The following is a 22120-nucleotide window of genomic DNA, read 5'->3' as shown; positions in this document are numbered from 1 at the left end:
TCTAACAACTCAGCAAGACTCTGTATCTAAATATATATATATATATATAAAGGGCTGGGCATATTACAGGGACACAGCCACATCAATGTTTATAGCAGCACAATTCACAATAGCTAAATTGTAGAACCAACCTAGATGCCCTTCAGTAGATGATGGATAGGGAAACCTTGATATATATACACAATGGGAACATTACTCAGCATTAGAAGAGAATAAAATCATGGCATTTGCAGATAAATGGATGGAGTTGGAGAAGATAATGTTAAATGAAGTAAACCAATTCCAAAAAAAAAAAAACAAAGCCAAATGTTTTCTCTGATATTGGATGCTGATCCATCATGGGGGTGGGGAGGAAGCATGGGAGGAATGGAGGAACTTCAGATAGGGCAAAGAGGAGGGAGGGGAAGGAAGGAGGTATAGGGGGAGGAAAGATGGTGGAATGGGATGGACATCATTACCCTAGGTACATGTATGAAGACACGAATGGTGTGACTGTACTTTGTGAACAACCAGAGATGTGAAAAATTGTGCTCTATATGTACATTATGGATTGAAGTGCATTCTGCTGTCGTGTATAACAAGTTAGAGTAAATAAATAAATTTTGTGAAAAGGGGGGTACTGGGGATGTGGCTCAGTGATTGAGTGTCCCTGGGTTCAATCCCCAGTGCCAAAAAAACAACTACAACAAAAAAAATGAGTAATTTTTTTATTAATCTCCCAAGTAAAACTTGAACATATCAACTAAAAAATCAAGGCAGATGGGCCCACCAAATAAATGTATTTATGAGCACAGTGGGTCAAATTCCTTCCAAAAACATGTATCTGATATGGCATAAAATGCGGCATTAGAGACCTGTAGATACAGAAGTGCTAATACGATCCGTGTCTTTATGGCACTCACATTCTGGCATTGATGACAGATACGAGCCACGCTGTACATGATTTCACAATTATAATCTGATAACTGCAGTGAAAGAGTTCCAGAGACCTGTAAGAGCCTCGAGGAGATTGGCCATGGTTTAGGGCATTTCTGAGACATGTAACTGAGGGCCCTCTGCACAGAGAACCAGTGACACTCTGTCCAGCTTCCTGTCAGAGTTGGTGTGAGCAGAGGTGCTTTGTGATGGTTTGTCACCCTCAGCACAGTTGACATTTTGGACCAGGTAATTTTTTGCTTGGGTGTTTTCCTGTGTCCTGCAAGATGCTTGGTAGCATTCCTGGCCTCTTCTCGCTAGCTGCTGGGAGGGAGGACCACAGATGTCTTGACAGTGCCACACGACCATGGTGGGTGCGATGACAGTGAGTTCCACTGCTCCTCATGAAATACAGTGTCTGTAAAACGTGTCTTCTTTTGATTTATCTAAGTCAACACCAGGAACTTAATGTTTTCACTCACCAAACAACCATTTATCAAGTAGCTCTCATGTGGCAGACCCTGGAGACGCAGCAGTGACCCACACTTGTGCTTTCTTAAAGCTACATTCCAGTGGGGAGAAATGGACACTAAAGCTTGACTTGTGTAAGAGTTCAGGAAAAGGGTATCCCTGGGTCACAGACGTCCTCTCTGATCAGATGACATTTGAACACAGTCTTGAAAGAAGCCCAGGAATGAGCTGCGTGAGAGGAAACACCACGAGCAAGAGGCAGAGCCCTTAGTTGGTTGGACTTGGCCTCGCCTTCCCGTCCCTAGGTCTGACCCAGCTCCTTTGTGTTTCAGAGGGGCCTCCGCAGAAGGGCAGCTGAACGGACTCCAGAGCAGCCTTAACTCTGCAGCCTTTATGCCCATCACCAGCTCCACAGGTCAGTGACCAGCAGGCCTTCAGTAGGAGGGGTGGCAGGAAGGTGGCAGCTTGGCATCTTCTCTCTTTTGCTTCTGACCGGAGCTCCAGTTTCAAATAACCAAATGCCCAGACTCTTCGAGCACTGGGACGAGCATTTTTGTTCCGTCCTCCTTTTAAATAATGCAACAGCCTAGATAGGCATTTTTTGCCTGTCTGGTAGAATGCTATCAGATTTGCAGCATTTAGCAAAAACGCCCTGTATTTGACTGTTAATATTTCCACATGTATCTCTCACTTAATCCTCACAACAGTCCATGAGGTGGACCTTCTTGTCCCCTGAACATGGGAGTTTGTGGACTTGAGGGAGGTTACGCGTGGATCCAGAGCCTAGGTGTAAGCTAAGCAGTGGAGGCCCAGGGTTAGTGTTGTGTGAATAATAATTCATAAAAAACACACTAAATAATCAGAAAATTGAATGAAATCACTTTGATTCAATTTGATGACTATTGATTATTGAGCTCCTACTATGGAGAAGGTAACTTGCTAGGCCCTGAGGTACGCACAGGGTGTAGGGTACAGTGTCCACTCTGGGAACCACAGACTCAGAGAGACGGAAACGTCCTCAGGGAGTGTGCTGCAGGTAACCTCCCGGTTCTTTATGAGTACTAGGGACATATGGAATAACAGACAACTTTGAGCGTTTGCCGTGTGTCCAGCTCAGCTGGGAATGCTTTACAGGTCTTAAGTCATTTGTTCACTGAACAGGGATGTGATATAGGAACTGTATTCCCCATTTTATGACTAAAGAAACAAAGGGACAGATTATGAAATATGTCTAAAGTTACAGCTAATAACTTTAGTGGCTGGGCAGTATTGGGACCCACATCTTTTGGGAGACTTGAATGTGGACAACTCAGCCAGGAGAGGAATGGAGATCTAAGAAGAGGCGGAAGTGTGTGCAGAGGCCCAGGATTCCCTCCCATCAGCGTGGCTAGGGACGCAGGCATGAGTTGGTGGTGGCAAGAGAAGGCTATGAAGTGGCAGCGTCCGTTAGGAGCCAAGTACGGAGCTGTTGCCCTGGCAGCGATGAGGAGCCCTGGAGGAGTTCAGGGAGGGGCTGGGGAGTGTGAGTGAGGGGTTGACATAACGCACCTTAAAGTGACCACAACATCTCTGAGAAGCTCGGCTGCTTGGCTGTATCATAGGGATAATTAAATAACCCTCCAGGCTTATTGTGAGGATTAAATGAAGTGCTATGTATGGAAGGCCCTATACCTACACCCAGGTCAGGTAATATTAATATGATGATAAGAGTATAAGGATTTGTTCTCCTTTTAAAATTTTAAACCTGAATATAAGAAATATTTGATAGGTATGTACTCATGACCCTCCCCAAAGAATTGCTAGAACATGGTAGTGGGTTTTTGTCGTTATTTGTTGGTTGATTGGTTTTTGTGGTGCTGGGATGGAACCCAGGCCTCGTGTCTGCTAGGCAAGCGTTCTACCCCTCAGTTACATCTCCAGCCTTTAGAACACAGCACTCATTTTTAAGGAAGTAAAATTTCCACCAGGAATTGAAATGGAAGAAAAGTGCTGGCTATGAGAATCATGGGCGAGTTTGAAGGTGTTCCTGAGACAAAGGCTCTAAGAGCCCCTTCCGCTCTCCAAATTTGCTTAAACTAGAGAAGTTGACTGTGCTTGGCAGCTCCAGGAGACCCGGAGGACTTAATGTGTACGCCGTTTAGTTGACAAGAATTGAGCTGAACCACCGTGTGCCCTCTGGCCGAGGAAGTTAGAAATGTGAGAGGTCATGTGAGTCAGGCTTGCAGCATCTTGACCATAAATTAGGTCTACTTAACCTTGGTGACCTTACCTAGTAGGTTTTGGCCTAGTCTACTGAATTTGGTATTAGCGTGGAGCAAAGAGAAGTCATACTTCTCCCTGGCCTCTAAGCTTGACCTTTGCCCCTACATCCACCTGGCAGTAACAAGCAGATTGTTCTTCTTACCTTGTTTAGGGTGCCTGTTACTGACTGCTTTTGTCAGCTGATGACTCTGGGCCTCTAAATGCCCTTGGATATGTTCTCTTCTGTGACTTCCCTGGTGTTCTTGACCAAGAAGTGTTAAAAGAAGCACTAATGATCATGACACAGTGAGGGTCAGGTGTTTCCCATACCTCCCACGGCATCTAGCCTTCACAGTGTTAGTGACTAACTCTGGTGTGGTCATTTATACGATTAGCAAGTAACCGGCACATCATTGTCCAGCTGCAGATCCTGTGTCTTCTGTGGTTTGGTTAGATTTCACCAATTATTCTAGAGGTTCCAAAGGTGGCCTATGAGAAGTCTAGGTTACCAGTCACTACATTTTTCTTTAAACTTAGAAGAAGGGCGAACAGCCCCCATGAGAAGACAGGAAGGGACTTTGGAAGTCTGTACCTGTACAGGAATCCCTGAACTGTCTTCAAAAGAAAGTTAGCCCCAGTCTCGTCCAGTAGACTCAGTTGGTTAAGCATGGTGCTAACAGCCCATGGGTATAGCAGGTTTTGTTTCCTGGCGCTTGACCCTTCCCCTCCATATGGCTAGCCAGGCTTGATGTGTGACTGGTTCCTCAGGCTGTTTGAATAAGGCAGTAGCTCATCCCAGGGCACCATTGAAAAACAACTCCCAACTGACAGTGGGCTCTTTATGTTCTGTTTATTGCAAACATTAAATGAGGTAGTGAATGTGGATGCGCCCAGCAGAGTGCCTGGAATACTCTGTGCAGGTTACTTTTCCTAGACTTCCTTACCTTCCGCTAAATATTCTAATTTTGCTGTGGAAGGGAAGGGGTAAAGTCAGCAAATTTAGAAATTTGAGAAGGAAGCTGGAGTGAGGGCTCTTGGCCCAAAGCCAAGTCCTTGGCTTTCCTTCTTTATAACCATGGCATTCTTCTGGAGTTCTGAAGTGCTAAAAGTGAACGAAAATAGAAGACAGCCACAGATTAGATAACTGACATTTCTCTCATGCTGATTTGATAATGTCAACCACCATTATTGTAGGGTCCGAAGCCAGACCAGCTGCCCTCATCCCTGCCCCTTAGCTTCTGTGGAGGTCCCTCCCATTCCTGGACTGTGCCCCCATCTCTTATTTTTAAGCTCTTATTGGTCAGTATAAGGAACCTAATAGGCTCTTGAAAATCAGTGGTGGATTTCATTGACGAGAAGTAAGAAGCAGCGTCCTGTTAAATGTTCATTGTTTCGAGCCCTAAGTACGCCATAGGCAACAAGAGAAAGGAACTTACTTTAATATGCAATATAAAGCAAAGCCAGCGGAGCTTAAGCCTGAAGGATCTAGAAGTTACTTTAACTTTCAAGTAAAATTATGCACCTGGCAGCTCTCGTTAGAATGACATATTTTTATTATCAGATTCTTACTCTTTTCACTATATATTATATAGTTGGTGGAGCAGCTAGTGGATCTGAGTATAAGAGGTTAAAAATTTAAAAATTAAAAAAAAAACAAACCTGCAATGACTAGCCTACATCCTGTGCCCTTTATTGCTCCCTAGATGTTCCTCTCTCCCCAGGGCCAGGGCCCAGGAATTTGGGTCGGTGACCCACTCGTACTGTTAGAAAGCAAAAAAGAGAGATCACAGCTCTGGTGTTTGGCAGGAAGTGGGGTGGCAGCATCTGTGAGAATGATGATCCCCATAACATACTTTTAGATTTTACTTCTTGTCCTTTGGGCCAAGATCAAATATACTGTTAAGTAGGGATTTTTTTTTTCCATTTTTTCAGGATCTTTGGAAGCTCCCCAAGTTATTTTCGCCAGATCCAAACCCTTGCCCACACAATCTGGAGCCCTTGCTACAGGTATAGGACAGAGAAAAACAAAGTCGGTGAAGTCAGGGCCAATTTAAGGTAATAGTAAGAATAACAGCGTATTTTAATCATTATCACATTCTGACTTTATGGAAGAGACTCAGCAGCTGTCAAAAGAAGTGTTAGCTTCTCAAAGTGACAGTGACGAAGATGGTGATGTAGCTCACTGGTAGAGCATGCGCTTAGTATGTATGATGTCCTGGGTTCCATCCCCCGCACCTCCAAAAGAAGAAAAATGACAGTGAAGTTGGGACTTAATAAAACCAAAGCTCAGAACTCTCCAAAACCATAGGTCAAAGTTTAGATACAAATAGCTTGCTCCTATAATGATGTACCAGTAGGTGGCGCTCTGGCAGTAAGAAATTTCTCTACTATCACTAGAGATTGTGTTTTTTTTTTTTTTTAACGTGGGGTCTTTGAGTTAAAGAAAGAAACTGAAGCCATACTCTAGTTATCACAGGTAAAATGTAACTGAATACATTGGGAAACATGATCTTTTGAAGATCAAGTTGCAATCGTCTCGATAGAGAATGGATATTTATTAAAGAAGGCTTTGAAACTAAAGTTAGGTAGTTTTGTGAACTGGACTTTCAGATAATGGGAGATAGGAGAGAACAAAAAATTTTCTTTAACATCTTGGTGAGGTTGATAAATTATGCTTTTTGCTGAGTTATTTAAATAACATATGCTATAATTGGCAGCAAAACAAACTGTAAGCCCCATCCTACACCCATCCAAAAAAAACTCATACATTGAAGGAGTTGTCAAACTTGATCTTGTGACGCTGTATCCACACTTCACTAATGCTGCCCTCAGTATTTTCTTTCCAGCTGTGGGCTTCAAAACTTTCCAGAAAATTCTATGAAACCTCAAGGCTCTGATGATTCCTTTGCTCTTTGCGCTCCCCTACACACAAAATATTAATGGCACACATGCTTTGAGCTTAATATTCTCCTTACCTCTTGGGGAATATTTATATACTTATTTGAGAAGCATTATTCATTAAAATACCCCAGGAGAGCAAAGGAAAGAGGAAAATTATTTACCCACCACAGGGTTCATTTACATTGGATCAGAAAACTTCAAATATCTTTCCCCAGCCCATCTAAACTCTTTCCAGAAAGGAATGAGAAGAGAGACGGGAACACCAAATCCATGGCTTGGTTATCTACCAGAAGGTACCAGAGAAACTGAAGACAGCCTATAGTTTTACTTAGCCAGTGGTCCTTTAATACTGATACTTAGCAGCCTGTCCGATGATGAACAACTCAAGATATAGAAAACTAAAGTGAGAAGGTCAATATTTCCTTCAGGAGACTGGCAGCCAGAAGAATGAATGTGACATCAAGCTCCAAACCAAACTGATGGCCTGCCAAGAAGTACTCGTGTCCATCTGCTTCCAATGCTGTGAGACTTGGACCTGCCACAATTTAATATCTCTTTTCTTGAACCTCTCTCATGAATATCTCTTACAGTCCACCCTGAACAGTACCTGGCAGTGTAGGATCTTTGCAAAGAAGCCTGGGGAAAGAGCCTCTCTCTCAACTTGGATACCTCAGTAGCAAGCACAGCCCTCTGAGCCTGCGCTGTGCATAGCTGTGCTGCTGAGGCTGGGCCTTGGATTGGCTGAGGTGGGGAGACAACAAGCCACAGCACGTGGGTGCATAGGGCAGAGCAGAGGCCAGAGCACGCTAGAAGCCAGCCTCCCATGGCCCAGAGTCACTACTGGAAGGTCCTCACGGCAGGCCCATGACCCTGGCGTGTGGCAGATAGCAATGGGCTGTCTCTCCTGGGGCAGGGGAGTTAGGTGGCTTACAGAGTGAGGAGGCAGACCCCAAGAGGCCACAGCCTATCACCTGAGGCGTGCTTGCTTTTTGTCATGAACACAGTGTAGATGACAGAGGTGCGTTTCAGCCATAATCATAAACCAGTATCTTTGCCAGTTATGACAGTCCTAGAACCTTCTTTTAAATGGGTTTAGGGAGGTGGATGGGTTAGATTAAAGGATTTGCAGTGTGTTTGCCTAACCGCCGTGAATACTGAGAAAACATGGCTTGTCCGTATCAGAGAACGGAGGGCACAGTGCTGAAGGATATTAGGAACTAAAGCCTGTCTGAGACCCTGTGTGCTGCCCCAGGCAAGTGTCACATTTAATGCAGACCTGGTTCTGTTTACTCAGGATCTATATTTGTCTTACTGCTTTATGTTAGCTCTATAAACTACATATATATATGCCCATTATCTGAACTGTATTCTTGATGATTTACCAACTGGGGAGGGGCTGTCCCACACAGAGCTAGTTCATTCCTGGAGATACTAACAACTGGCCATGAACACGGGCTTTATATAAAACAAGCCAATCCCAAGTCTGTACACCCAGCCACCTCTTTATTTATTTCTCCCACACCAGGCAAAGTTTCTCCTGCCCTCGTCATCCCAAGGCTGGGCAGCTTGAGACCACCCTGGAATTCCAGAGCCCACTGGAATCATTCCAATGAGCCCATCCTAACCTGTTTGCCTGCCATGTCTTATATTACCCAGTGAAGACTCTGGCCAAGACCCTCCCCTCACTCTGTCTTCTGTCTTTTGACCAACACTGATTTCCTGTGACCAGTGACCAAGTGGCATGCAGTGTGACCTCCTCTCTGGGACTTTTGAGTGTAATCAACTTCTTTCCAAGCTTCTTTCTCTTTTCTTCCTACAACCACACCAACTTCTCCCTACCACATCCAACATGCACATAATTAAAACAAACATCAATAGGAAGAACATCTTTAATTTTCATTACCAGGAACCGGCAAAAATACACACACACACACACACACACACGTATAAATTAGGTTAATGTCACCCAGTTCTAAGCAACTGTCATAGCGCTTCATTATAGGCTGGTTACACAAGTGATGTTTTAACAATGTGTGTTTTGCTAGCCTTGATCTGGCTGCAGCCACACAAGAACGATGTAGATCTTTCTACATGGCAAAGTCACCTGGCTGCCTGCCATTGACATTTCATGCTTTCCTGTCCTGAGGCCTCCTTCATTTCATTTAGTAAACTTTCTAGGTCTAGCAACAAATCTCCAGTGTAGCTGAACTACCTGGTTGTGAGTTGGGGAGAAGACACCCTGGCTTTCAGTTTGTGGGGAGGGGACTTCTAAGAACCCACCCAAAGGAGATTCGTATGCCTTAAAGAAAACCAAGGAACTCTGTTTCTGAAATGGATTAAGAAATAGGCTACTGAGAAAGATAACATCTGAAAATTGATATTGTCTCTTGCTGAGCTGGCGAAATCCCAAGAGAAGAGTGATGAATCTTCAATTGTTAACAATTACTACTTTGTTATAAAGAGAGGAGGCTGTGCAGTGGCCGCTTTCTCAAATTACACTTACACTACAGAAGCACACACACCTCCTGGAAAAAAATGCCTGGCACCTGGATTGTTGGATCATACCTACCGCCACATCTTGTAGCAGAGTTGTGTGGTCCTGTATAATATCCGCTCATTTTGAGTGAAGGAAGAGCCAGTCCTATCTTGTAGCCCTGAACTGGGCAAGTAACCCAGGTTACATTGCCCTCTCGGTGAGTCTTTTATATGTCTCAATCCAGGTCATCAGTGCATCCTCTGGGCTGTCCATCCTGTGACTCACATACCTTCCTGCTAGTTTCATGGGATGCTTATTATAGCCACATACCTTTGCTTTACCGTCCTTGTGTCCTCAGGACATAATTCTTCCTGAAAGTTCTGAAGAAAGAAAATGGCATGCTAAGCCATGCCTGCCTTTGGAAAAAGCAAGCTTTACACATGGAAATATTTACAACTCTGCCTACCTGATCTGTAGAGTTTGCACTGAGCCCAAGGAGTGTAGGTGTTTAATTGCAGGGCTTAGGGAAGGATGACTTGAGTATATATTGCCCTGTTGACATGATCGGCACTGATATTTATCCTTTAATCTTTCAAATTATAAAGAAAAGATTCAGTCTCCTTCAAGTTCTCAGACTGAAGAGCATCACTAGTAAAACTGAAACAATAGTCTCTTATTCTTTTCTGTTCTCATCTTGCAAACATGTGGGTATTTCCAATTACCACCGTAGGTATCAAGGGGCTCTCTGCTCTTGAAACCTAAGTCTGGGTAATCAAGTTATCTGACTCCAGAGAGGAGCAGCTTGAATGTGTGAATTACCCCCATAGCTACATCAATAAAACATAACCTGTGTCCCCAGTATGATATGAGGCTGTAAGCTGAGAAATCAACCCAGTTATAGGATGAAGTGAAGAAGAAGAAATTCATCGAGGTGGAAATTGCTCTAGTGTTGTTGCTTGTTTCTTGCTGTTAGGTCACTACTTTTTATTTCTGGTATACTGAAAAATTCCCCCTTCCATTCACTTCAAATTTGCTTTGTAGGGAATTTAAGACATGTGACAAGCACAAATGAAGATATTTGGGGATTTGACAAGAGTTTTTAACTTGTGATGGCTGAGCTGCAATTATTATTAGGTAATGAACTGGTCATAGTTTTTAGCCAGATATTGGAATATGGAATTTTCGAAACTGTAGTTGTTTCTTAGAAATAAGGACTCCTCTGCCAGGTGTGATGGCACACACTTGGATTCCCAGTGACTTGGGAGGCTGAGGCAGGAGGATTGCAAGTTTGAGACCAGCCTGAGCAACTTAATAAGACCTTATCTCAAAATAAAAAATAAAAAGGAACCGGGGATGTAGCTCAGTGGCAAAGCGCCCCTGGCCTCAACCTCCAGTGCAAAACAGGAAAAAGAAACAGGACTCCTCTTAAGTCTTTTGTTTTATATATAGTCATCCTTGCTTACTGTTCTCCAAAATAAATCGCTATTGTGCATGTGTACACATACTTACCCTTTTCTTTACGCAGAGGATTTGAGCTGTCCACAATAGCCTTTTGATTATCAAGAAGAGAGACACCCTCAATTTACCTCTGTCAAGAGAAGTTATTGTCTGTAGACAGGGGAAAAAAGCCCAAGAGCCAGACCTCATGAAAACCTGCGACTTTATTTGGGATAATTTGCAGCTCTCCTGGCTGCACGGCAACTCTGTCAGTCCATCCCTCTGACCAGGTCATCTGTTGCCTCAGCAGCTGGCTTATGCTGTCGCCCAGGTTAATAGCACTGCTGTACTTGCGGCTTGCCGTCTTGGGGGAGTTACTCTACCTTTGCTTTCAGTCTTCAGAGGATGCAGTCAGACTGCTTCCCATCATTCATTCACTCATTCTTCCAGCTGCTGGTGAGCTCAGAGCTCTCTCTCCTGGGCCGAAAGGTGGGACAGTCAGCCTGGTGCCACTGCGGTGTGATTAGGGAATGCCAAGATGCTAGTTTGGGCATTTCTGGCAGTTTCCTTCAGATGGGTACAACATATACTTTTCATCTCTAGCACATGGTCTTAAAATATAAAACCTCATGTAATAAAATAGTAACATATAAAGGGAAGCTCAGGGCCAAAAAATAAAATAATTCAATTGTTTTACATATAAGATCATAAAATTTTACTGGAATTGAGGTAAAATTTAGTTCTGAGTCTCCTGACAGCCAGGCAGACAAGAACATGATAAATGGGAATACAGAGAAAAAGTTCTCTATCAAAAAGAAAGACATACTAGGAGGAAATCAAGCTTTCTCCTAGTTCTTGTCCAAGGGAAATGTTTTACATAATTTTAGAGTACCTCAGATGAAGCAGTAGTGCCCTCAAGAAGCTAGCAGAGCAACATATGCATATGGCCACTTCTCAGCATTATCTGTAAGAAGGTAAAATATTGTGTAGTACACCTTGATGATTATAGTTTGTAAAGGGGGAAAACCAGTGCAGTCTAAATCTCTTTGCAGGCCATACAATCCACAGGTAAGATAACAATCACTTAGAGGACGATGAATTGTGTGCCTTAGACAATATTAAATATGACTTCTCTCAGTGGGTTGCTTGACAAGAACTGGTTGTCTTTTGGGGCAGGGCCCAGATACCTTATATGTCACCTTGCTGTTTGAAGATGTATCTATATGCTTTGGGAAGCATGTGACAGCTAGCATCTGGAAACTAAGTAGCATTCTCACCCTGTTGTATAGCCTGCTGTTCTCTGCTCCGTTAAGTAGGTGAAAGTTCCAGGGTCTGGGCACCTCTCACTCCCCAACATGCTGATTCTGATTGTCCTTAACTCCTTCTCTCCTGTCCAGCCCTATCCTACTCCAGCCCTGACCTAATTAGATGGTTTTGACTCTGCTCCATCAGAACTCTGAGAGCACCTCTTTCATGGCATTCCTGACATTCTGGGGTCTTCGGGGGTTGCCTGACTGTGTCATTCCCTGGAAGTCGAGGTGTGTTTGAAACCCCAGCACAGAGCCCAGTCCATAGCAGGGGCTTAAGAAATTCTGACTGAGGGCTAGAGATATAGCTAAATGGTAGGATGAAATTTCTGCCTTTGTTTATTGTGTTAGCATTTGGAATGCTTGTCTACATATGCAAATCCTTTCTGTCATAAGAGTCCAGTTAAATTAATCTCCTCCAATAATCTTTACTCAAATAATTACATGTATCTTGCCATGTTTTTTAAATCCCTTGAGACTTAGAATTTATACCATGAAGTTTAACATTTCATTTTATTTTATCATCTTTTATCATTATTTTATTTAAAAAATCTTCAAAATCAGAATAACTTTCCCTATAAATTACTTAATTTTTCTATCCTGTTTCTTACAGTGTTGTAAAACCATTTACTATAAAAGAATGAGAGACTGGTGCCTACTCTTTAGGTAACAACCTCTGATATGCATTTGTAACCTTACTGGAAACCTGTTAACAATGCACATTCCAGCATGAAGGTCTTCTGTTTTAGATCACATTCAAGGATCTCACTATTAGGGGTTAAAATGAGGTTCAGTTTATTTGAAAGACTATTCTTCACTTGTTTTTCTCTATACCAATTGGAACTCTTCAATTTTATCACATAAAGGAGCTTTTGCTTTAGAACACACTGAACTGTTTTTTTTTTAAATCCTTGTGAACTTTCCAATTCTTTAGATGTCTCTTAAATTGTATACTACTTAAAATTGAATACCACATTCTATTATTAGAGATCCTAGCTAGTGTTGAGTACAGTGTAAAATTTGTCATCATGGATATATTTTTATGCTATTCTCAGAAACAAAACTGATGTTCTCTCAACCCTTACCTCTTATTTCACCCTTACCTATTATGCTTACTCTAACTTCACGTTCAGGGCCATACAGCCATTGTCAGTAATAATACCTAAGTTCTGTAAGAAGAATGCAGGATGGAAAGGACATAACTCTATAGTTAGACCCGCCTGTGTGGCCTTTGTTGCTTCCCAATTGGCAACAGTGTATCAATTAGTTAACCTCTATGAGCTTCAGTTTTTCTCATCTATACAATAATCATGAAAATATCAATATTGCAGAACTGATATAAAGGTATGGATTCCCTCTGCCAGGTGCCGTGCACATGCCTATAATCCTAGCAACTTGGGGGGCAGAGGCAGGAGGATCATAAGTTCAAGGCCAGCCTCAGTAATTTAGGGAGATCCTAAGCAACTTAGCAAGACTGTCTAAAAAATAAAATAAAAAGGGTATGTAGCTCTGTGGTAGATCACCCCAGTACCAAAACAAACTAATAAAGGTTATAGATTACCTTAAGAGCAGAAAAACAACCCATCTCAAAATAAAAAGGTCTGGGGATATGGCATAATGATTAAGTGCCCCTGGGTTCATTCTTCTGTACAAAAAAAAAAAAAAAAGGTAGAATTAGCATAGGATTCCACAGTTCCACTTGTGGGTGTATATCCAGAAGAACTGAAAGCAGGGGCACAACCGATATTATACACCTGTGTTCCTGGCAGCACTACTCATAGAAGCCAGCAGTCAGCAGTGAAGGTGTCCCTGTGCAGTAGAGTATCTCTGGGCCTATACAGGAAAGAGGTTCTGACACATGCGACAGCATGAATGAACCTTTAAGACGTTAAACTAAAGTGAAATGAGTCCCGCACCAAAAGATAGACCCCATGTGATTCCACTAACCTGTTACACAGCTCCAGCAGTCACAGCCCAGAGACTAAGAGCAGGGTGGTGGCGATGGGGGTAGGGGAGAGGGAGGTGGAGAGCTGGTGCTTAAAGGGTGGCTGGGTTTTGAAAGCAAAGAATTCCAGAGAGGGGTGATGGGGTGGTGCGCGGCATTGTCAATACGCTTAATACCACTAAACTACATTTAAAATGGTCAAGATGGTAAATTTTACATTATGTGTATTTTGCCAGAATTTTTAAAGAAGATTATAGATTATTGGGCTGGAGATGTCGCTCAGTGACGGAGCACTCACTTAGCATCCCCAACACAGCAATAAATAGATAAAAAGATTGCAGATTGAGTGTGCGATGCTTTCACCCTACAAAAATGGGGGATTTTATTGTTTTTATTATCTCAATTTTGCATCAGAGAAGATTGAGGCTGAGAGAAGTTAAGTAATTTGTCCAAGCCACACAGTCGGTGGTGGAGCTAAAATTCTAATGCAGGCAGCTTTATTCCAGATTCTGATAAACTGCCTCTTAATGTCCAGACTCTGGGCCAGCGGAGGTGATTCTGTTTTATCAGTTTCCTTTCCTAATGGAGCTAAGTAGCTGCTGGTCAGGCGGCAGCCTCCGCCTCCCCACCGTGTCTGGTCCTTATCTCCTGTCCTCCCCAGGGAGTCCTGGCGGTGTGAGGCTGTGGCTGGTTAGGCTGGCCTTGTAATCCAGTCATATAACTTTCCCTCATTTGAATGGAGCCAGACCTGGAAAAGGGAGGCTACAGCACAAGGTGGGCCTTTGCCTCAGTGCCCCGATGGGGGTGGTAGTCTTCCCCACACTTCCTGAGCCGCCTCTTTAGGGCCAGCAGTTGTGATTGGCCGAAGGAACTTGGATGTGGATGAAGCAAGGAAGGGAGGCCTCCCAGAAGGGGGGGGGGGGGCGGCAGAGGGGGAGGGGAAGGCAAAGCAAAAGCAGGAGGGCTTGGGAACACCCCTGGGTGAGTTAGGAGAGCATTCCTTGGAGGCAGGCAGCAGACACCCCACCACTCCAAGGCAGTCTGTAGTCAGGGGCTTGTTTTTCTCACATGTCCAGAAGCTGGAGACAGGAAGTCCAGGGCTGGTGCGGCTCTTCAGAGGCATCTCCGCCCGGGCCGGCTCCTGTCTTTCTGCTCTACTAACCCTAAAGCATCAGCTTTCAGGTTTTTGGTCATAAGATGGTAGTGTTTTTACTGGCACTGTGTCCATGTTCCAGGGAGGAAGAGGGGACGGGCAAAAGACAGATGCCAGCTCAATCTGTCCTCCTTTTAAAAAGCTTCTTGGGAGCCTAGCAGTTCTGACAAACATAATGTCATTGGCCAGCACGGCTCCCCTGCCTGCTTCTCCCTAGCAACAGGGAGGACCAGGGAGGTGGTCTTCTCGCTGGGCACACTGCCTCTGCGGGCTCTTTTCTTGAGCAAGAAGGGGAGAAGGCTTGTTGGAAGGCCTCTCTGGTTCTGTCTCAGCATGTTTTCTTTCCAGCGTCTCCTCCCCTGCGGATAGAGTGCATGGCTCTGGCAGCGCCTCTGCCACCAGCTTCATTACTGCTACAGAGACCAACTCCATGTCCTGACCCTAGTTTGCTCCAGCCCCAGCTCCTAGCATACAGGGTTTTGGGGGTTCGCTATTATGTGGAGATTTCAGAAACACTTGAGAATCCTCATCTTCCTAGAAGAGTTAGCATGGCCACTGTAAATGAGGAAGATGGAAAAAAATGAGCCCTAGAGGGGAAAACAAACTAAGCATGTTAATGAAAATGATGTTTGTTCTAGGTACTGCATAAAATTATGACACACCACATCTATTTACATAAGTTATTTACTACTTGCTCTTGATTATCCTGCAACAGAATAATGATTATGTGGACTCTTAAATTACATAGACATAAACATAATTTTTTTTTAAAGAGAGAGAGAATTTTTTTTTAATATTGTTTTGTTTTGTTTTCGGCGGACACAACATCTTTGTATGTGGTGCTGAATCGAACCCGGGCCGCACGCATGCCAGGCGAGCACACTACCGCTTGAGCCACATCCCCAGCCCAAGCATAATATTTTTAACCATATGAAATTCTCCCTCCAAGTTTTATCTCAGGATTTTGTTCACAGTACAACTGTTTTAAAAACAGAAGGCCAGGTACAGTGGCGTACACCTATATCAGCTATCCAGGAGGCTGAGGCAGGAGAATCGCCAAGTTTGAGGCCAGTCTTAACAAATTACCCTGTCTCAAAAACTAAGAAAATAGCTGGGAATATAGCCGTGTGGTAGAGCACCCCCTGGGTTCAATCCCTAGTTCGGCCAAAGGAAAAAAGAAAAGACTGAGAGAGATTCTTAATGACTCTTGTTTCATTTAATGAAAAGCTTCCTTGTACTCAGGTTTTTGTGGAGGTTCTCCAAAAAGAATAGCACTGAGACCTGGAACAGCATGGATGATCCAAAATAGCAGTCGACTGAGCAGTACTGAGCCAGAGTTTTAAACAGCATTAAAAACTAATAGTGAACACAAAAGCCCCAGTAATCAAGACAGTGTGACATAGACTAGATAGGTAGAATAAAGTGTCCAGAAATAAACTCATACATCTGTGGACATTGATTTTCAACAAGGGTGCCAAGACAATACAGTGTAGAGAGAACGGTTTCTTCAACAAATGGCACTGGGACATTGGTTATCTACATGCAAAAGGATGAAGTTTGACCCCTACCTTACACCATACACAAAAGTTAACCCAAAATTGATAAAAGACCTGAAGGATTGAAACCATAAAATTCCTAGACACATACCTACGAGTAAATCAACATGTCTTTGGACTAAGCAGCACTTTCTAAGATATGACACCATAAAGCACATGCAACAACACAACCAGAGAGATTGGAACTCATCAGAATTTTTGCATTGTGTGCTTCAAGACAGTCTGTAGAATAAGAGAGAAATCATTGCAAATCATATATATTGCAAGGGACTTGTATCCGGAATATAATCCAGACTCCTACAGCTCAACAATCAAAAGACAAGTAACCCAATTTCTTAAATGAACAAAGGATTTCAATAGATGTTGGTGCAAAGAAGATAGATAAATGGCCACTTGGTACCTAAAAAGATGCCAGGTGCTTGGCAGCACATATCTGTAATCCTAGCGGCTAGGTGGCTGAGGCAGGAGAATCACAAGTTTGAGGCCAGTCTTGGCAACTTAACCAAGACCCTGTTGCAAAATAAAATTTTTTTAAAGGGCCTAGGGATGTAGCTGTATCACAGTACAAAAAATAAAGACAACATGTGCCATTGGGAAAATGCAAATCAAAAGCACAATGAGATACCACTTCATACCCACTAAAATGGCTGTAATCAAAAGATAGGTGATAATAAGAGTTGGTAAGGATGTCGAGCAATTGGAATGTTCATACATTGATGGTAGCAGTGTAAAAAGATATAGCTGCTTTGAAAAAAAAAGTTGGGCAGTTCCTCAATTAAACATACAGATTTCATATGACCCAGCAATACAGCTTCTACGTATATATTTAAGAAAAATGAAAACATATGTCCACGTATATGTGGGTGTATGAATATACATAGCAGCATTCCTCGTAACAGCCAGAATGTGGAAACAACCTAATGTCTACCAGATGATGGACAAACAAAATGTATATACAGACAGTGAAATAGTATTCAGCTACAAAAAAAGAGTCAAGTGCTGACACAGGCTACAGCATGGGTGGACCTTGAAAGTGTTATGCCATGCACGTAAAGCTCGTCACAAAAGGCCACATGATGTCTGTGTAAAATATCCAGAATAGGAAAATCCATAAAAACGGAAAGTAGATTAGTGAATGTCCCAGACTGGGATTAGGGAAAGAAATGGGAAGTGGGGTTTCTTTCTGGAATAATGAAAATAATGGTTAAGAATTAGATCGTGGTGATTTACACAACCCAGGTCACCAAACTGTAGGCTTTTGGGGGACGGGGGTGCTGGGGACTGAACTCCGGGGTACTCGACCTCTGAGCCACATCCCAGCCCTGTTTTGTATTTTATCTAGAGACAGGGTCTCACTGAGTTGCTTAGCGCCTCACTTTGCTGAGGCTGGCTTTGAACTCGCGATCCTCCTGGCTCAGCCTCAGAAGCCACTGGGATTACAGGCATGCGCCACTGCGCCTGGCAAATTGTAGGCTTTACATGGTGGATTTTATTTAGATGTAAAATGTATCTCAATCTTAAAAGGCTAATAAATTCAACAGGCATCTGACCAGCTCCTGAGCAGTACGAGTGCTATAAGATCTTAGGCGGAGAGACCTGAGTCCCAAGGTTGCCCTTCGCATTTCATGCTTCCAAGGAAGGTGGTGCACTTGGAGGCTGGCAGCTGTCCCTAGGCCCGACCTAAAGGTGTCAGGCTCCAGAGTCTTTCTGTTGCACAGGGCAAGGAGGACCTTGACTATAGTTTCAGGCCCTTAAGCTTCACCTCGTGCTCCAAATCCACAAGAGCAGCTGCAGATGAGGCAGGCACTGCCACCCGTTGCTCCTCTCCCTTTGTTAATCCCTTTAATTCTGCAGCTCCTGGGCAACCCTCCTTTGACACAGTCCCTTGCCTGATTGTGATATGAATGAACAAGTGGTTTGGGCTTTGAAAGGTGACTCTTAGAGATACCTGAAATGACCCAGCCCCTGGCTGGCCAGGATGCTCTTGGTGTTCATTTCCAGGGAGCACCAGAGGTCGTGTCTGGGCTAACCCTTTCCAATCAAGCCTGGTCCCGAAAAGGAGGTGACTGCTCCCTAGCTCCCTCTGAAATCCTGGCCTTGCTGCCAGTATCATTAGGGACACAGCGTTTCTTAGCTAAACCAAACTTCAGTCCTTTTTGTCACTCATAGAAGAGTTTATGCACTGACACTTGGGTTATTAGATCATAGCTCCAGCACCTTTGGATGAATGGGAAAATATATAAATATACATGCGCACGCGTGTAATGTACAGGGTGTGGACTCTGTGTGTGTTTCTGCTCTACTTGTTATTACCTGATCAAGATGTTAGGGTTTTACTTAAAAATTCATCCATCTCACAAAACCTGGCTTTTATGAAGAGAAGAAAAAATATTATGAGTCAGTTTTTGGTCTGTATGAGAGCACTGTAATTAAACTGTAATTTCTCCCTCCCCCCAGATCGATATCAGCATTCTAAATGACATTTGTAAATACCACTTCCTGATGGCCCTGGACAGGGCACCCGCCTGTCCTGGGGTAAAGGGAGGGCCGTGCCTGGTGAGGGGTGGAAGGAAGGGAAGCCTCTTCCCCGCCCAGGGCTCTCCCCTAGTTGCTGTAGGAAGGGAGGAGCAGGAAGCGGAATGTGCCCTGGTCATGGGAGTTCTGAAAGGAACAAAGCACGGTCAGATGAAGCGCAGGCTAATCCTGCTATTTCATTTCCCTTCCAGAGTGAGGGCAGTATCGTGATATGAAGTATTCGGTTTCACGTCTGTTCAGGAATTATCCTCGGCATTAATCCATTTTTCTTTTAAGCATCCTAAAGCATCCCAGGAGCTCCTCCTCCTGCCCCCTCCCCACCATCCCAGTTTATTTCATGGCCACAGAGCAGCTGACGGCTCACAGAGAGATCATCTTGTCATTGCTACCAAAGGAGGGAATCTCTACATCCCGGAAGTCAGAATTTCTGTGGATCAGTGGTATCACTGTTAGGCTCTGCCCTCTCCGTGAAGGGTTTAGAACAAAGAGTAAGTCGCATACCAGCAGGGTGATGAAGAGGACCCAATTTAAAATCAGAAAAACTGGTTCTCATCTCAACTAGGCTATTGTTTGTGTGCCCTGAGGTCGGTCACCAAAGCTCTGTGGGCGCAGGGTCCTCGGCTATGTTAGAGCCATGTTTCCCGAAGTGCATTCATAACCGACAGGCCTCCACAGTCAAGTCCTCTGAGAAATGCTGCTTACCCTGTGCCACCCTTTCTGTGTTTCTCATCCTTTGCTTACTTGGGAATTTTCATTATTCTCTAGGATCCTGTCCTTGGTCCTCTCCCTTCTTTCCAGTTGACCTCCTGTATGGAGGACAGTCTCACCCTGAACCTCCAGCCAGGCAGGTTATTCACTGCCCAATTCTGGGGGCACCACACTCCTAGACACGGACACAGCAGCCCTTCTCTGGCCCGTGCTTCTCTTTGGCTCTCCATCCCAGCCACCTCTAGGCATCTCCTGGTCACACAGGCCTCTCAAGCACGACGTCCCAAATTGAACTTGTCATCCCCTCAGCCCCCTCCTCCTGTGACCTCTCCCTAGAAGCCAGAAACCTGAGTCTTTCTAGCTCCTCCCCTCCCCAATACCTCCGATGGTTATCAATAATTATACTTTCCCCTTTAATAACTCTGAAATGTCAGGTCCAGTCTCTTTTTTTTACCCAGTGCCTTAGTGCATAATCACTTTTTGTTGAATTACTACAAAAGCTTTCCGTACTGATCTCTTCACCCTCAGTCTTAGCCCACTGTTCCCCTCCTTGCAGCTTTTAAAGTGATCTTTAAAAACAATTGGGCCAGGTGTGGTGCTGCACACCTGTAATCCCAGCGGCCTGGGAGGCTGAGACAGGAGGATCACGAGTTCAAAACCAGCCTCAGCAATGGGCTGAGGCTCACTAAGCAACTTAGTGAGACCCTTTCTCTAAATAAAATACAAAAAAAAGGGCTGGGCATGTGGCTCAGTGGCTGAGTGCCCCTGAGTTCATTCCCCAGTACCAAAAACAAACAAACGAGATTGTGATGCTTCCCTACTGAACAGTCTTCAAGCCTCTGTTGAAAGTGCAAACTCCTACTGGGGTTACCAAAGCCCTCGTGGTCTGCCCTTTGTCTTCGCATCTTCCCCAGCCATACCTTTAAATCCCAGTCATTCTAGATGGTCCGCCATGCTGTCTCCAGCTTCCCTACTGTTGCACAAGATAGTTGCTTTCTAGAAATCCTGTCTCTTACCATCACTCCTGAAGCACCCTGACCCTGCCTCTGGAATAGAATATTTTATTTGATTTATTTGATTTTGACTTGCTGGCCTCTACCTGCAATATAAATTTATAAAGAGATGAGGAATTACGGTATTCACCTCTGCATCATCGATGCTTTTCCCAGCACTGGACATTTAGTAGATTTTGGGTAAGTGAATGTAGGATAAAAGATAAATTTTATTGATATTATAATATTTAACATTTATCACATAAGTCTCTGGTTAGTATTAAGATCATCTAAACAGTGTTCATTCCCTGTAAATTACTGTGAGTTTTTTTAATATTTATTTTTTAGCTTTAGGTGAACACAGTATCTTTATTTTATTTTTATGTGGTGCTGAGGATCAAGCTCAGTGCCTCAGGCATGCTAGGCGAGCACTCTACCTCTGAGCCACAACCCCAACCCCTGTGAGTGTTTTAATAACTGCTTCTATACTTCTTTTTGTCCCTTGGACTTCTAAAAGGAAACAGAAACTCTGCTTACTTTTGCAATCACATTCCCTTGGTATTAAGAGACTGTGCTACTTCACTCATATATGACTAGGTATATGAGTCTTATTAAAGTACATAAAAGTCTTTAATCAGCTAAGAGCATTACATCCACTAGGAGAGTTAGGTACAAATATTCTAGAATGAACTCAGTAGCAAGCTAGAATATGTGTGCCCATATTTCTGAATATTTTTAGAATGTAGTTGCTTGCACAAATGGTGCTAGGAAAACTGGAAATCCATATGTAGTAAAATGAAATTAGAATCCTGTCTCTCACCCTGCACAAAACTCAGAGTGGTTCAAGGACCTAGGCATTAGACCAGGGACCCTGTGCCTGAATTTTCATCATGTCAGTTTAGGAACCAAACTCCTCAACAAGACTCCTAAAGCGCAAAAAATCAAATGAAGAATCAATAAATGGGATTGTGTCAAACTTAAAATCCTCTTCATAGCAAAGAAAACAGTCAAGAATATGAAAAGAGAGAGAGCCTACAGAATAGGAGAAAATCTTTGCCACCTGCACCTCAGATGGAGCACTAATCTCCAGAATATATAAAAATCTCAGAAAACTTAACACCAAAAAAACCAAATAACCCAATCAATAAATGGGCAAAGGAACTGAACAGACACTTCACAGAAGAAGAAATATGAATGATCAACAAATGTATGAAAAATATCTCATCTTACTCCAGTCAGAATGACAATTACCAAGAATACAAGTAACAATAAATGTTAGTGAGGATGTGGGGGAAAGGTTCACGAATACCCTGCTGGTGGGACTGCAAATGGGTGAAACCACTCTGGAAAGCAGTAATGGAGATTCCTCAGACAACTGGGAATAGAACCACTATTTGACCCAGTTATCCCACTCCTAGTGTATACCCAAAGACATAGATCAGCGTACTACAGTGACGCAGTCAGATCAATGTTTATAGCAGCT

The 22120-nt window shown here is 43.5% G+C and overlaps 1 protein-coding gene across 7 annotated transcripts in view; it reads left to right on the top strand.

Annotated features, from left to right (window-relative positions):
- Positions 1-22120, top strand: part of Ttll5 (tubulin tyrosine ligase like 5) — a 261390-nt gene that overhangs the window by 224238 nt on the left and 15032 nt on the right. For 2 of the 7 annotated variants that reach the window (XM_071607648.1, XM_071607647.1), the window contains exons 32-33: positions 1719-1801; positions 5560-5681. The exons of 2 other annotated variants lie outside the window; for them this stretch is intronic. In XM_071607648.1, coding sequence (XP_071463749.1) covers positions 1719-1801; positions 5560-5681 — 205 coding nt within the window. Of the gene's footprint in view, positions 1-1718; positions 1802-5559; positions 5682-22120 lie in introns of those variants that run through there. 3 more of the 7 variants (XM_071607651.1, XM_027931594.2, XM_071607652.1) reach the window with 2 other exon arrangements.

This window comes from Marmota flaviventris, chromosome 2 (genome assembly GCF_047511675.1).
Source record: "Marmota flaviventris isolate mMarFla1 chromosome 2, mMarFla1.hap1, whole genome shotgun sequence".
NCBI lineage: Eukaryota > Metazoa > Chordata > Mammalia > Rodentia > Sciuridae > Marmota > Marmota flaviventris.
Note: the sequence above shows the minus strand (reverse complement) of the source record. Positions and strands in the feature narration are given on the sequence as shown.